Source organism: Bombina bombina, chromosome 12, assembly GCF_027579735.1.
Source record: "Bombina bombina isolate aBomBom1 chromosome 12, aBomBom1.pri, whole genome shotgun sequence".
In the NCBI taxonomy this organism is placed as follows: domain Eukaryota; kingdom Metazoa; phylum Chordata; class Amphibia; order Anura; family Bombinatoridae; genus Bombina; species Bombina bombina.
In genome coordinates, this window is record NC_069510.1 from 144,709,698 (window position 1) to 144,721,875 (window position 12,178).

General features: G+C 41.9%; 1 protein-coding gene across 1 annotated transcript in view; it reads left to right on the top strand.

The window, feature by feature from the left end:
* WHRN (whirlin) overlaps positions 1-12,178 on the top strand; it is a 345,573-nt gene that overhangs the window by 202,443 nt on the left and 130,952 nt on the right. Inside the window, 1 exon segment of the mRNA XM_053695486.1 lies at positions 5,774-5,806. Within this exon segment, the coding sequence (XP_053551461.1) occupies positions 5,774-5,806 (33 nt within the window).

Below are 12,178 nucleotides of genomic sequence, written 5' to 3' on the forward strand. Positions count from 1 at the left end.
TCGGGTTCAGGGAGCGGCGGTTTAGGGGTTAATACATATATTATAGTTGCAGTGGGCTCCGGGAGCGGCGGTTTAGGGGTTAATATGTATAGAGTAGCTTGCGGTGGGCTCCGGGAGCGGCGGTTTAGGGGGTAATAACTTTATTTAGTTGCGGCGGTGTAGGGGGGACAGATTAGTGGTGTTTAGACTCGGGGTACATGTTAGGGTGTTAGGTGCAGACATCTCCCATAGGAATGAATGGGATGTCTGTCAGCAGCGAACTTGTACTTTCGCTATAGTCAGACTCCCATTGATTCCTATGGGATCCGCCGCCTCCAGGGGTGGCGGTTTGAAAACCAGGTACGCTGGGCCGTAAAAGTGCCGAGCATACCTGCTAGTCATTTGATAACTAGCAAAAGTAGTGAGATTGTTGTGCAGAACATCTGGAGTGACGTAAGAATCGATCTGTGTCGGACTGAGTCCGGCGGATCGAAGCTTACGTCACAAAATTCTACTTTTGCCGGTCTCGAGCCTTTGATAACTAAGGCGTATCAGCCTCGCCACAAATACGCTGCGGAATTCCAGCGTATTTGAGGTTGACGGTTTGATAACTAGGCCCCAGTGCATTCAGAGCAAAGTGCTGTTTGAAGTGAACAGTCAAATATGCAGTAGAGCTGCAAAGCAGCAGTGTATTGATTGTTGACTGGCTTTCAGGGATTTTTCCAAACCCGCCCCCCCTAGCCTTTCCCAGTCTGCAAAGCTGTTTTTTCTGAATGTAAGACGTTCGTATGAGCAATGCACCTTTTTTAATACTACACTTCTATGTTAGACAAAGAGAAAAGGAAACAAATTTATTCAAGGGACATTTTACAATTTGTTTTTTTTCTGCAGCTAATTTGCGATGCAATTTTCAGCTACTGCACTATATTATAAAACTTAAAAAATGGCTTTATCTTTCAATTAACCAACACATTGCAATTGTACTGGTGCTTTAGTGTAACTGCCTATTTTTAAAATTGAATTTTATTTAAAAATGGCCTGCAGAAACATTTTCACTAAAAAAATGTCATTGCAGAAAGTGAGAAAAAGTTCTGCCTTTGGGAACACCTAGGGCACTTGAGGATAAGTGTAGATCATTTAGACTTCATTTTATAAACCTATGGTTAAGTCTCCTGATTGCTGTTCACTCTACCAGTTCAGGAGTTTATGTACCCTGTTAATTGTTTGGGTTCCTATTGGGTTGTAAATTTTGTTTCATTGTAAAAAAAAAGTTATTTTTATCCTGCATTATTTCTCATTACTCATGAGCTTGGGTATTAGATCCCAGGAATAATGGGTCGTGGACTCTTACCACCTGTATGAAAGAAAACATAATTTATGCTTACCTGATAAATTAATTTCTTTCATGGTGGTGAGAGTCCATGAGACCCCAGCCTGTTTTTTTGTTTGTTTTTTGTTTAATTTCTTCCCTGCTCCTATTTTTTTCTCTTATTACTTTTCCTACCTTGTTGGCTTGTCTATATGTCAGACTGATTTACTAATGAGATGAGAGGGGTTTTATAGATCTCTTGGGGTTTGGGAATCTTTGCCTTCTCCTAGTGGCGGAGAAGAGTAATTCCCAGGAGTAATAGATTGTGGGCTCTCACCACCATGAAATAAATTAATTTATCAGGTAAGCATAAATTAGGGTGTTTTTTACCTCTCAGAATAATTTTGTGGATGTGTGTTAGTGTCTTGTTAGTCTACAAATTATTCTGTCTCACTTTGCAGATGCACCTTGGTATCAGTATTTATTGTGTCAGTATTTTTCAGTATGCGTGTCTCTGTATTACTCTCTTGGTGTGTCTCTGTATCACTCTCTTGGTGTGTCTCTGTATCACTCTCTTGATGTGTCTCTGTATTACTCTCTTGGTGTGTCTCTGTATCACTCTCTTGGTGTGTCTCTGTATCACTCTCTTGATGTGTCTCTGTATCACTCTCTTGGTGTGTCTCTGTATCACTCTCTTGATGTGTCTCTGTATCACTCTCTTGATGTGTCTCTGTATCACTCTCTTGGTGTGTCTCTGTATCACTCTCTTGATGTGTCTCTGTATCACTCTCTTGATGTGTCTCTGTATCACTCTCTTGGTGTGTCTCTGTATCACTCTCTTGGTGTGTCTCTGTATCACTCTCTTGATGTGTCTCTGTATCACTCTCTTGATGTGTCTCTGTATCACTCTCTTGGTGTGTCTCTGTATCACTCTCTTGGTGTGTCTCTGTATCACTCTCTTGATGTGTCTCTGTATCACTCTCATGGTGTGTGTCTGTATCACTCTCTTGGTGTATCTCTGTATCACTCTCTTGGTGTGTCTCTGTATCACTCTCATGGTGTGTCTCTGTATCACTCTCTTGATGTGTCTCTGTATCACTCTCTTGGCGTGTCTCTGTATCACTCTCTTGATGTGTCTCTGTATCACTCTCTTGATGTGTCTCTGTATCACTCTCTTGGTGTGTCTCTGTATCACTCTCTTGGTGTGTCTCTGTATCACTCTCTTGGTGTGTCTCTGTATCACTCTCTTGGTGTGTCTCTGTATCACTCTCTTGATGTGTCTCTGTATCACTCTCTTGGTGTGTCTCTGTATCACTCTCTTGGTGTGTCTCTGTATCACTCTCTTGGTGTGTCTCTGTATCACTCTCTTGATGTGTCTCTGTATCACTCTCTTGGTGTGTCTCTGTATCACTCTCTTGGTGTGTCTCTGTATCACTCTCTTGGTGTGTCTCTGTATCACTCTCTTGGTGTGTCTCTGTATCACTCTCTTGGTGTGTCTCTGTATCACTCTCTTGGTGTGTCTCTGTATCACTCTCTTGGTGTGTCTCTGTATCACTCTCTTGGTGTGTCTCTGTATCACTCTCTTGGTGTGTCTCTGTATCACTCTCTTGGTGTGTCTCTGTATCACTCTCTTGGTGTGTCTCTGTATCACTCTCTTGATGTGTCACTGTATCACTCTCTTGATGTGTCTCTGTATCACTCTCTTGATGTGTCTCTGTATCACTCTCTTGGTGTGTCTCTGTATCACTCTCTTGGTGTGTCTCTGTATCACTCTCTTGGTGTGTCTCTGTATCACTCTCTTGGTGTGTCTCTGTATCACTCTCTTGGTGTGTCTCTGTATCACTCTCTTGGTGTGTCTCTGTATAACTCTCCTGGTGTGTCTCTGTATAACTCTCCTGGTGTGTCTCTTTATAACTCTCCTGGTGTGTCTCTATATTGTTCTCTTGGTGTGTGTTTGTATCACTCTCTTGGTGTGTGTCTGTATCACTATCTTGGTGTATCTCTGTATCACTCTCTTTGTGTGTCTCTGTATCACTCTCTTGGTGTGTCTCTGTATCACTCTCTTGGTGTGTCTCTGTATCACTCTCTTGGTGTGTCTCTGTATAACTCTCCTGGTGTGTCTCTGTATAACTCTCCTGGTGTGTCTCTTTATAACTCTCCTGGTGTGTGTCTATATTGTTCTCTTGGTGTGTGTTTGCATCACTCTCTTGGTGTGTGTCTGTATCACTCTCTTGGTGTATCTCTGTATCACTCTCTTTGTGTGTCTCTGTATCACTCTCTTGGTGTGTGTCTGTATCACTCTCTTGGTGTGTCTCTGTATCACTCTCTTGGTGTGTCTGTATCACTCTCTTGTTTTGTCTCTGTATCACTCTCTTGGTGTGTCTCTTTATCACTATCTTGGTGTGTCTCTGTATCACTCTCTTGGTGTGTCTCTATATTGTTCCCTTGGTGTGTCTCTGTATCACTCTCCTGGTGTGTCTCTGTATCACTCTCTTGGTGTGTCTCTATATTGTTCCCTTGATGTGTCTTTCTATCACTCTCTTGGTGTCTTACTGTATCACTCTCTCAGTGTGTCTCTGTAGCACTCTCTTGGTGTATGTCTTTACGGTTCCCTTGGTACATCTCTGTGTTATTCTCTTGCTGTGTCTTTATATTTTTCCCTTGGTGCACCTCTATATTACTCTCTCGGTGTCTCTCTATTAATCTCTTGGCATGTCTCCATATCACTGTCTTAGAGTGCCTCTTTATCAATCTCTTAGTGTATCTCTGTATAACTCTTTGTGTATCTGTATCACTCACTTGGTGTGTGTCTGTATCACTCTCTTGGTGTGCCTCTGTATCACTCTTTTACTGTGTCTCTGTATTACTCCGTCAATGTGCCTCTGTATCACTATCTTGGTGTGTCTCTATATTGTTCCCGTGATGTGTCTTTCTATCACTCTCTTGGTGTCTTACTGTATCACTCTCTCAGTGTGTCTCTGTAGCACTCTCTTGGTGTATGTCTTTACTGTTCCCTTGGTACATCTCTGTCTTATTCTCTTGCTGTGTCTTTATATTTTTCCCTTGGTGCACCTCTATATTACTCTCTCTGTGTCTCTCTATCAATCTCTTGGCATGTCTCCATATCACTGTCTTAGTGTGCCTCTTTATCAATCTCTTAGTGTATCTCTGTATAACTCTTTGTGTGTCTGTATTACTCTCTTGGTGTGTGCCTGTATTACTCTCATGGTGTGTCTCTGTATCACTCTCTTGGTGTGTCTCTATCACTCTCTTGGTGTGTCTCTGCATCACTCTCTTGGTGTGTCTCTGTATTACTCTCTTGGTGTGTGTTTGTATTACTCTCTTGGTGTGTCTCTGTATCATTCTCTTGGTGTGTATCTGTATCACTCTCTTGGTGTGTCTCTGTATCACTCTCTTGGTGTGTCTCTGTATCACTCTCTTGGTGTGTGTTTGTATTACTCTCTTGGTGTGTATCTGTATCTCTCTCTTGGTGTGTGTCTGTATTACTCTCTTGGTGTGTGCCTGTATTACTCTCTTGGTGTGTGCCTGTATCACTTTCATGGTGTGTCTCTGTATCACTCTCTTGGTGTGTTTCTGTATCACTCTCTTGGTGTGTTTCTGTAGCACTCTCTTGGTGTGTCTCTGTATCACTCTCTTGGTGTGTCTCTGTATCACTCTCTTGGTGTGTCTCTGTATTACTCTCTTGGTGTGTGTTTGTATTACTCTCTTGGTGTGTCTCTGTATCACTCTCTTGGTGTGTCTCTTTATCACTCTCTTGGTGTGTCTCTTTATCACTCTCTTGGTGTGTCTCTGTATCACTCTCTTGGTGTGTCTCTGTATCACTCTCTTGGTGTGTCTCTGTATCACTCTCTTGGTGTGTGTCTGTATTACTCTCTTGGTGTGTCTGTATCACTCTCTTGTTTTGTCTCTGTATCACTCTCTTGGTGTGTCTCTTTATCACTCTCTTGGTGTGTTTCTGTATCACTCTCTTGGTGTGTCTCTGTATCACTCTCTTGGTGTATCTCTGTATCACTCTTGGTGTGTCTCTGTATTACTCTCTTGGTGTGTCTGTATCACTCTCTTGTTTTGTCTCTGTATCACTCTCTTGTTTTGTCTCTGTATCACTCTCTTGGTGTGTCTCTTTATCACTCTCTTGGTGTGTTTCTGTATCACTCTCTTGGTGTGTGTCTGTATCACTCTCTTGGTGTATCTCTGTATTACTCTCTTGGTGTGTGTTTGTATCACTCTCTTGGTGTGTCTCTGTATCACTCTTTTGGTGTATCTCTGTATCACTCTCTTGGTGTGTCTCTTTATCTTTCCCTTGTTTGTCTTACTTAATCTTTTCCTTGGTACTTCTCTGTATTTTACCTGTATCACTGCCATCTTGGTATGTTTCTGTATCTTTTTATATTTTTGTTGAGACTCTCATTAATTTTGTGGTTTTACCTCAATTTTATTGTAATTGTGCCATGGTATCTTTTTTAGGAGCGTCTCCTATGGCTGCTGGATGTAATGGAGGTGAGTTTTAGTGTTTATGTGATGGACTTTCTATTTATACCTAGATGTGCATATTCATTAAAATTTTAATATTTTTATAAATATACTACTAAAAATCAACCGAGTTTGTTAACTTGTAGCTAAATCCACCTGAAAACTTGAAGACCTTATTTAAAATCAAGTGGTCCAGCTCTATATCTGTGGTTCCTTGGTTGATGCATGAAATGTTTCAGCAAAATATATGTGCCTGCAATATGTTAAGCTTCAGGCAGCCATATTTGCTTAGAATGTCATTCAAAAAGATATTATATATTCAAAGATATAATATAAGCATGCTTGTAATCTCGCTGCAAATCTTCTACATCTACTTGCTGGCGAGAAACATTGTAAGTGTTGGCAGAAATAGGGCCAGAAAGCAGTACGGAAAAAGTACTTGTATATGCATACAAATGCTCGATAAATTCATATTCCTTTTTGCTACCTCTTGTCTCTATAACAAACTACATTATTCAATTACTCCTTCTCCTTCTCCACCTGCACTGTTCATTAGCCCAACTCTCTTAAACTCACCTTACTATTGTACTCATGAACTTTACCTATTCCTAAACACTCTCCCTCCTGCACCTCGTCTCAAAAACAGTCTCATTACTGCAAATCTGTATCTCATCTCATGTCACTCTCCCTCTTGCTTTTACTAACTGCCGGTGACATCTCCCCTAAGTGTTAGGTTTTTTAAGGGGGTATTGGGTGGGTTTTAGAGTAGGGTTGGTTGTGTGGGTGGTGGGTTTGAATGTTGGGGGGGATTTGTAATTTTTTTTTACAGGTAAAAGAGCTTTTAAGGGCTATTTGTAAATTAGTGTAGTGTAGGGTAGGGCTTTTCTCTTGCAAGGTGTTTCCAGTCCACGGATTCATCCTTTACTTGTGGGATATTCTCATTCCCTACAGAAAGTAGCAAAGAGAGCACACAGCAAAGCTGTCCATATAGCTCCCCCTCTAGCTCCACCCCCCAGTCATTCTCTTTGCTGGCTCTAAGCACTAGGGTCTCTCTCGGGAGTGTAAAGTGAATGTGGTGTTAGAATTGTAGTTTTATTATCTTCAATCAAAAGTTTGTTATTTTAAATGGTACCGGTTTGTACTATTTACTCTCTAGCAGAAAAGTGATGAAGATTTCTGCTGAGAGGAAAATGATTTTAGCATGTTGTAACTAAAATCCACTGCTGTTCCCACACAGGACTGAGGAGTACCAGAAAACTTCAGTTGGGGGGGGAACAGTTTGCAGGGTGATCTGCAATAAGGTATGTTCAGTCATTTATTTCTAGACAAGACTGAGCTAATGCTAGAAGGACTGACAATATCCCCATGAGGGGAGGGTAAGCTATGTTCATAGACTTAGTAAGGAATTGAATGCTTACATAATAGGGCTAATATACTGGTTGACACTTATTCAGGGCAATCGATTGTTTGGCTAAGGAAAAATCGTTTTGCAAGACACTTTGAAAGCCCTTTTGGGTTTTTTTTCTGGGGTTATTACCACATGGCTGTTTTTTAGTCACTTAGGAGTGATTTACTAGGCCTCACAGCTCCGGAGTAGAGTGGGAGGGGGCCTAATTTTGCGCCTCAGATGCGCACTTAGAATTGCAGATAAGTTCATGCTGTTTCACTAGGCTTTACAGCTCCGGAGTAGAGTGGGAGGGGGCCTAATTTCGCGCCTCAGATGCGCACATAGAATTGCAGATAAGTTCATGCTGTTTCACATGGAGGGTCCTGCTGATGTTTGAGGGCCTAAAAGAAGCTATATTCCCCCAAATCTGATCCCTAAGGGAAGGTAGGGCCACAGCAAGGCTGTGGCAAGGTGCTGTAGTGATTTAACCAGGTGTTGGCTTTAGGCTGCTCCGGTTTGGGCATTAAGGGGTTAATCGTTTTGAAACTTGGGATGCAATCTTATTAAGGCTTTAGCTACATACTGTGAAAATTTCAGAAAGATTGCTACATTTTTCACCGTTTTGTAAAATTGTGTGCTCTTTTTATCTCTTAAAGGCACAGTAATGTTTTTTTCAAATTGTGTTTTTTATTTGATTAAAGTGATTCCAAGCCTGTTTGTGTACTCTACTAGTCTGTTAAACATGTCTGACACTAAGGAAAATCCTTGTTCAATGTGTTTAGAAGCCATGGTGGAACCCCCTCTCAGAATGTGTCCCACTTGTACTGATATGTCTATACACTTTAAAGATCATATTGTTGCACTTAAGAATGTGGCCCAAGATGATTCTCAGACTGAAGGTAACGAGGGTAGCCCGTCTGCCTCTCCCCAAGTGTCACAACCAGTTATGTCCGCGCAAGCGACGCCTAGTACCTCTAGTGCGTCTAACCCTTTTACATTACAAAACTTAGCGGCAGTCATGGATAATTCTCTTACAGCCTTCTTATCTAAACTGCCCGTGTTACCTGCAAAGCGTGATAGCTCCGTTTTAAGAACAGATTATGAGCTTTCTGACGCTTTGGTAGCCGTATCCGATATACCCTCACAACGCTCTGAAGTGGGAGGGGATTTGATGTCTGAGGGAGAAGTCTCTGATTCAGGAAGGGTTCCTCCCCAGACAGATTCAGATACATTGGCTTTTAAATTTAAACTAGAACACCTCCGTGTTTTACTTAGGGAGGTATTAGCTACTCTGGATGACTGTGACCCTTTGGTGATCCCAGAGAAATTGTGTAAAATGGACAAGTACCTAGAGGTCCCTGTTTACACGTATGCGTTTCCGGTCCCTAAGAGGATTGCGGATATCGTTACTAGGGAGTGGGATAGGCCAGGTGCCCCTTTTGTCCCCCCTCCTGTTTTTAAGAAAATGTTCCCCATATCTGACCCCATGCGGGACTCGTGGCAGACGGTCCCTAAGGTGGAGGGGGCTGTTTCTACAATAGCTAAATGCACAACCATACCAATTGAAGACAATTGTGCTTTTAAAGACCCTATGGATAAAAAATGAGAGGGTTTACTTAAGAAATTTTTTATTCAACAAGGTTTTCTTCTCCAACCTATTGCCTGCATTATTCCTGTAACTACTGCAGCTGCTTTCTGGTTTGAGGCGCTGGAAGACTCGCTCCAGGCGGAGACCTCATATGAGGAAATTATGGATAGAATTAAGGCTCTAAAGCTAGCTAATTCTTTTATCACTGACGCCGCTTTCCAAATAGCTAAGTTAGCGGAGAAAAATTCAGGTTTCGCCATTTTGGCTCGCAGGGCGCTATGGCTAAAGTCCTGGTCGGCCGATGTGTCGTCTAAATCCAAGCTTTTGAACATTCCTTTCAAAGGGAAGACCCTATTTGGGCCTGAATTGAAAGAGATTATTTCATATATCACCGGGGGAAAAGGCCATGCTCTCCCTCAGGACAAAGCCTTTAAAACAAAGAACAAAGCTAATTTCATTCCTTTCGCAATTTCAGGAACGGCCCCACTTCATCCTCTCCGGCTGCAAAGCAAGAGGGTAACGCTTCACAGCCCAAGGCAAACTGGAAACCTTACCAGGGCTGGAATAAGGGTAAACAGGCCAAAAAGCCTGCAGCTGTCACCAAGACAGCATGAAGGGGTAGCCCCCGATCCGGGACTGGATCTAGTAGGGGGCAGACTCTCTCTCTTCGTTCAGGCCTGGACAAGAGATGTACACGATCCTTGGGCATTAGAGATTGTAGCCCAGGGATACCTTCTAGAATTCAAGGACTCTCCTCCAAGGGGAAGGTTCCACATTTCTCATCTGTCTACAGATCAGACAAAGAAAGAGGCGTTTTTACGCTGTGTAGAAGATCTACATACAATGGGAGTGATCCACCCAGTTCCAATTGCAGAACAAGGACTGGGGTTTTACTCAAACCTGTTTGTGGTTCCCAAAAAAGAAGGAACTTTCAGACCAATCCTGGATCTCAAAATTTTAAACAAATTCCTCAGAGTCCCATCATTCAAGATGGAGACCATTCGGACAATCTTACCAATGATCCAGGATGGTCAATATATGACTACCGTGGATCTAAAGGATGCGTATCTGCACATTCCTATCCACAAAGATCATCACCAGTTTCTCAGGTTCGCCTTTCTGGACAAGCATTTTCAGTTTGTGGCTCTTCCTTTCGGGTTGGCCACTGCTCCCAGAATTTTCACAAAGGTGCTAGGGTCCCTCCTGGCGGTTCTAAGACCGCGGGGCATAGCAGTGGCGCCTTACCTAGATGACATCTTAATTCAGGCGTCAACTTTTCAAAGAACCAAGTCTCACACTGAGATTTTATTGGCCTTTCTGAGGTCTCACGGGTGGAATGTGAACATCAAAAAGAGTTCTCTCTCCCCCCTCACAAGAGTTCCATTCCTAGGAACCCTGATAGACTCGGTAGAAATGAAAATATTTCTGACGGAGGTCAGAAAGCTAAAACTCTTAACTACTTGCCAAGCTCTTTATTCCATTCCTCGGCCATCTGTGGCTCAGTGCATGGAGACAATCGGACTAATGGTTGCGGCAATGGACATAGTCCCTTTTGCTCGGATACACCTCAGACCACTGCAACTATGCATGCTCAAACAGTGGAATGGGGATTATGCAGATTTGTCTCCTCAAATTCAGTTGGACCAGGAGACCAGAGATTCTCTTCTCTGGTGGTTGTCTCGGGATCACCTGTCTCAAGACATTCATTCCATAGACATTAAGTTGTTATCTTGGAAAGTTTTGTTTTTGATAGCTATCTCTTCTGCTCGAAGAGTTTCAGAATTATCTGCCTTACAGTGTGATTCACCTTACCTGGTGTTCCACGCAGATAAGGTAGTTTTGCGTACTAAGCCTGGTTTTCTTCCTAAAGTTGTTTCTAACAAGAATATTAACCAGGAAATAGTTGTTCCTTCTCTGTGTCCTAATCCATCTTCGAAGAAGGAATGTCTATTACACAATCTTGATGTAGTTCGTGCTTTAAAGTTCTATTTACAAGCAACTAAGGATTTCAGACAAACATCTTCCTTGTTTGTTATCTATTCTGGTAAGAGGAGAGGTCAGAAAGCGACTGCTATCTCTCTTTCCTTTTGGCTGAAAAGTATCATCCGTTTGGCCTATGAGACTGCTGGCCAGCAGCCTCTTGAAAGAATTACTGCTCATTCTACCAGAGCAGTGGCTTCCACATGGGTTTTCAAAAATGAGGCTTCTGTTGAACAGATTTGTAAGGCAGCGACTTGGTCTTCACTGCATACTTTTTCCAAATTTTACAAATTCGATACTTTTGCTTCTTCGGACGCTATTTTTGGGAGAAAGGTTTTGCAAGCAGTGGTGCCTTCCGTTTAAGGTACCTGTCTTGTTCCCTCCCTTCATCCGTGTCCTAAAGCTTTAGTATTGGTATCCCACAAGTAAAGGATGAATCCGTGGACTGGATACACCTTGCAAGAGAAAACAGAATTTATGCTTACCTGATAAATTACTTTCTCTTGCGGTGTATCCAGTCCACGGCCCGCCCTGGCATTTAAGTCAGGTAAAAAATGTTTTGTTTAAACTACAGTCACCAGTGCACCCTATGTTTTCTCCTTTTTCTTCCTAACCTTTGATCGAATGACTGGGGGGTGGAGCTAGAGGGGGAGCTATATGGACAGCTTTGCTGTGTGCTCTCTTTGCTACTTCCTGTAGGGAATGAGAATATCCCACAAGTAAAGGATGAATCCGTGGACTGGATACACCGCAAGAGAAAGTAATTTATCAGGTAAGCATAAATTTTGTTTTTTTTATTTTGTTAGTTGGATTAGATTAGGTGTAATTAGTTTAAAAATCTTGTAATTTGTTTATTATTTTCTGTAATTTAGTGTTTGTTTTTTTTGGTACTTTAGCTAATTTTATTTAATTGTATTTAATTTAGGGAATTCATTTAATGATAGTGTAGTGTTAGGTGTAATTGTAACTTAGGTTAGGTTTTATTTTACAGGTACTTATTAAATAGTTTATAACTATTTAGTAACTATTCTACCTAGTTAAAATAAATACAAACTTGCCTGTAAAATAAAAATAAATCCTAAGATAGCTACAATGTAACTATTAGTTATATTGTAGCTAGCTTAGGGTTTATTTTAAAGGTAAGTATTTAGTTTTAAATAGGAATAATTTAGTTAATGATATCTATCTATCTATCTATCTATTGGGTACTTATAGAGCGCAAGCTAATCACCCGTGAGGTTCTCAAGGCGCTAAGGGAAAGCAGATAGGAGGAGGGGGGGGGGAGGGGATGGGCGTTCAGTCGAAGAGCCAGGTTTTGAGGTCCTTTCTGAACTTTGTGGATTGTCTGAGGTGCAGCAGGAGGGTGTTCCATGTCTTTGCTGCTATGTGGGAGAAGGATCTTCCGCCCACTGTGGATTTGCTGATGCGGGGGACGACTGCGAGT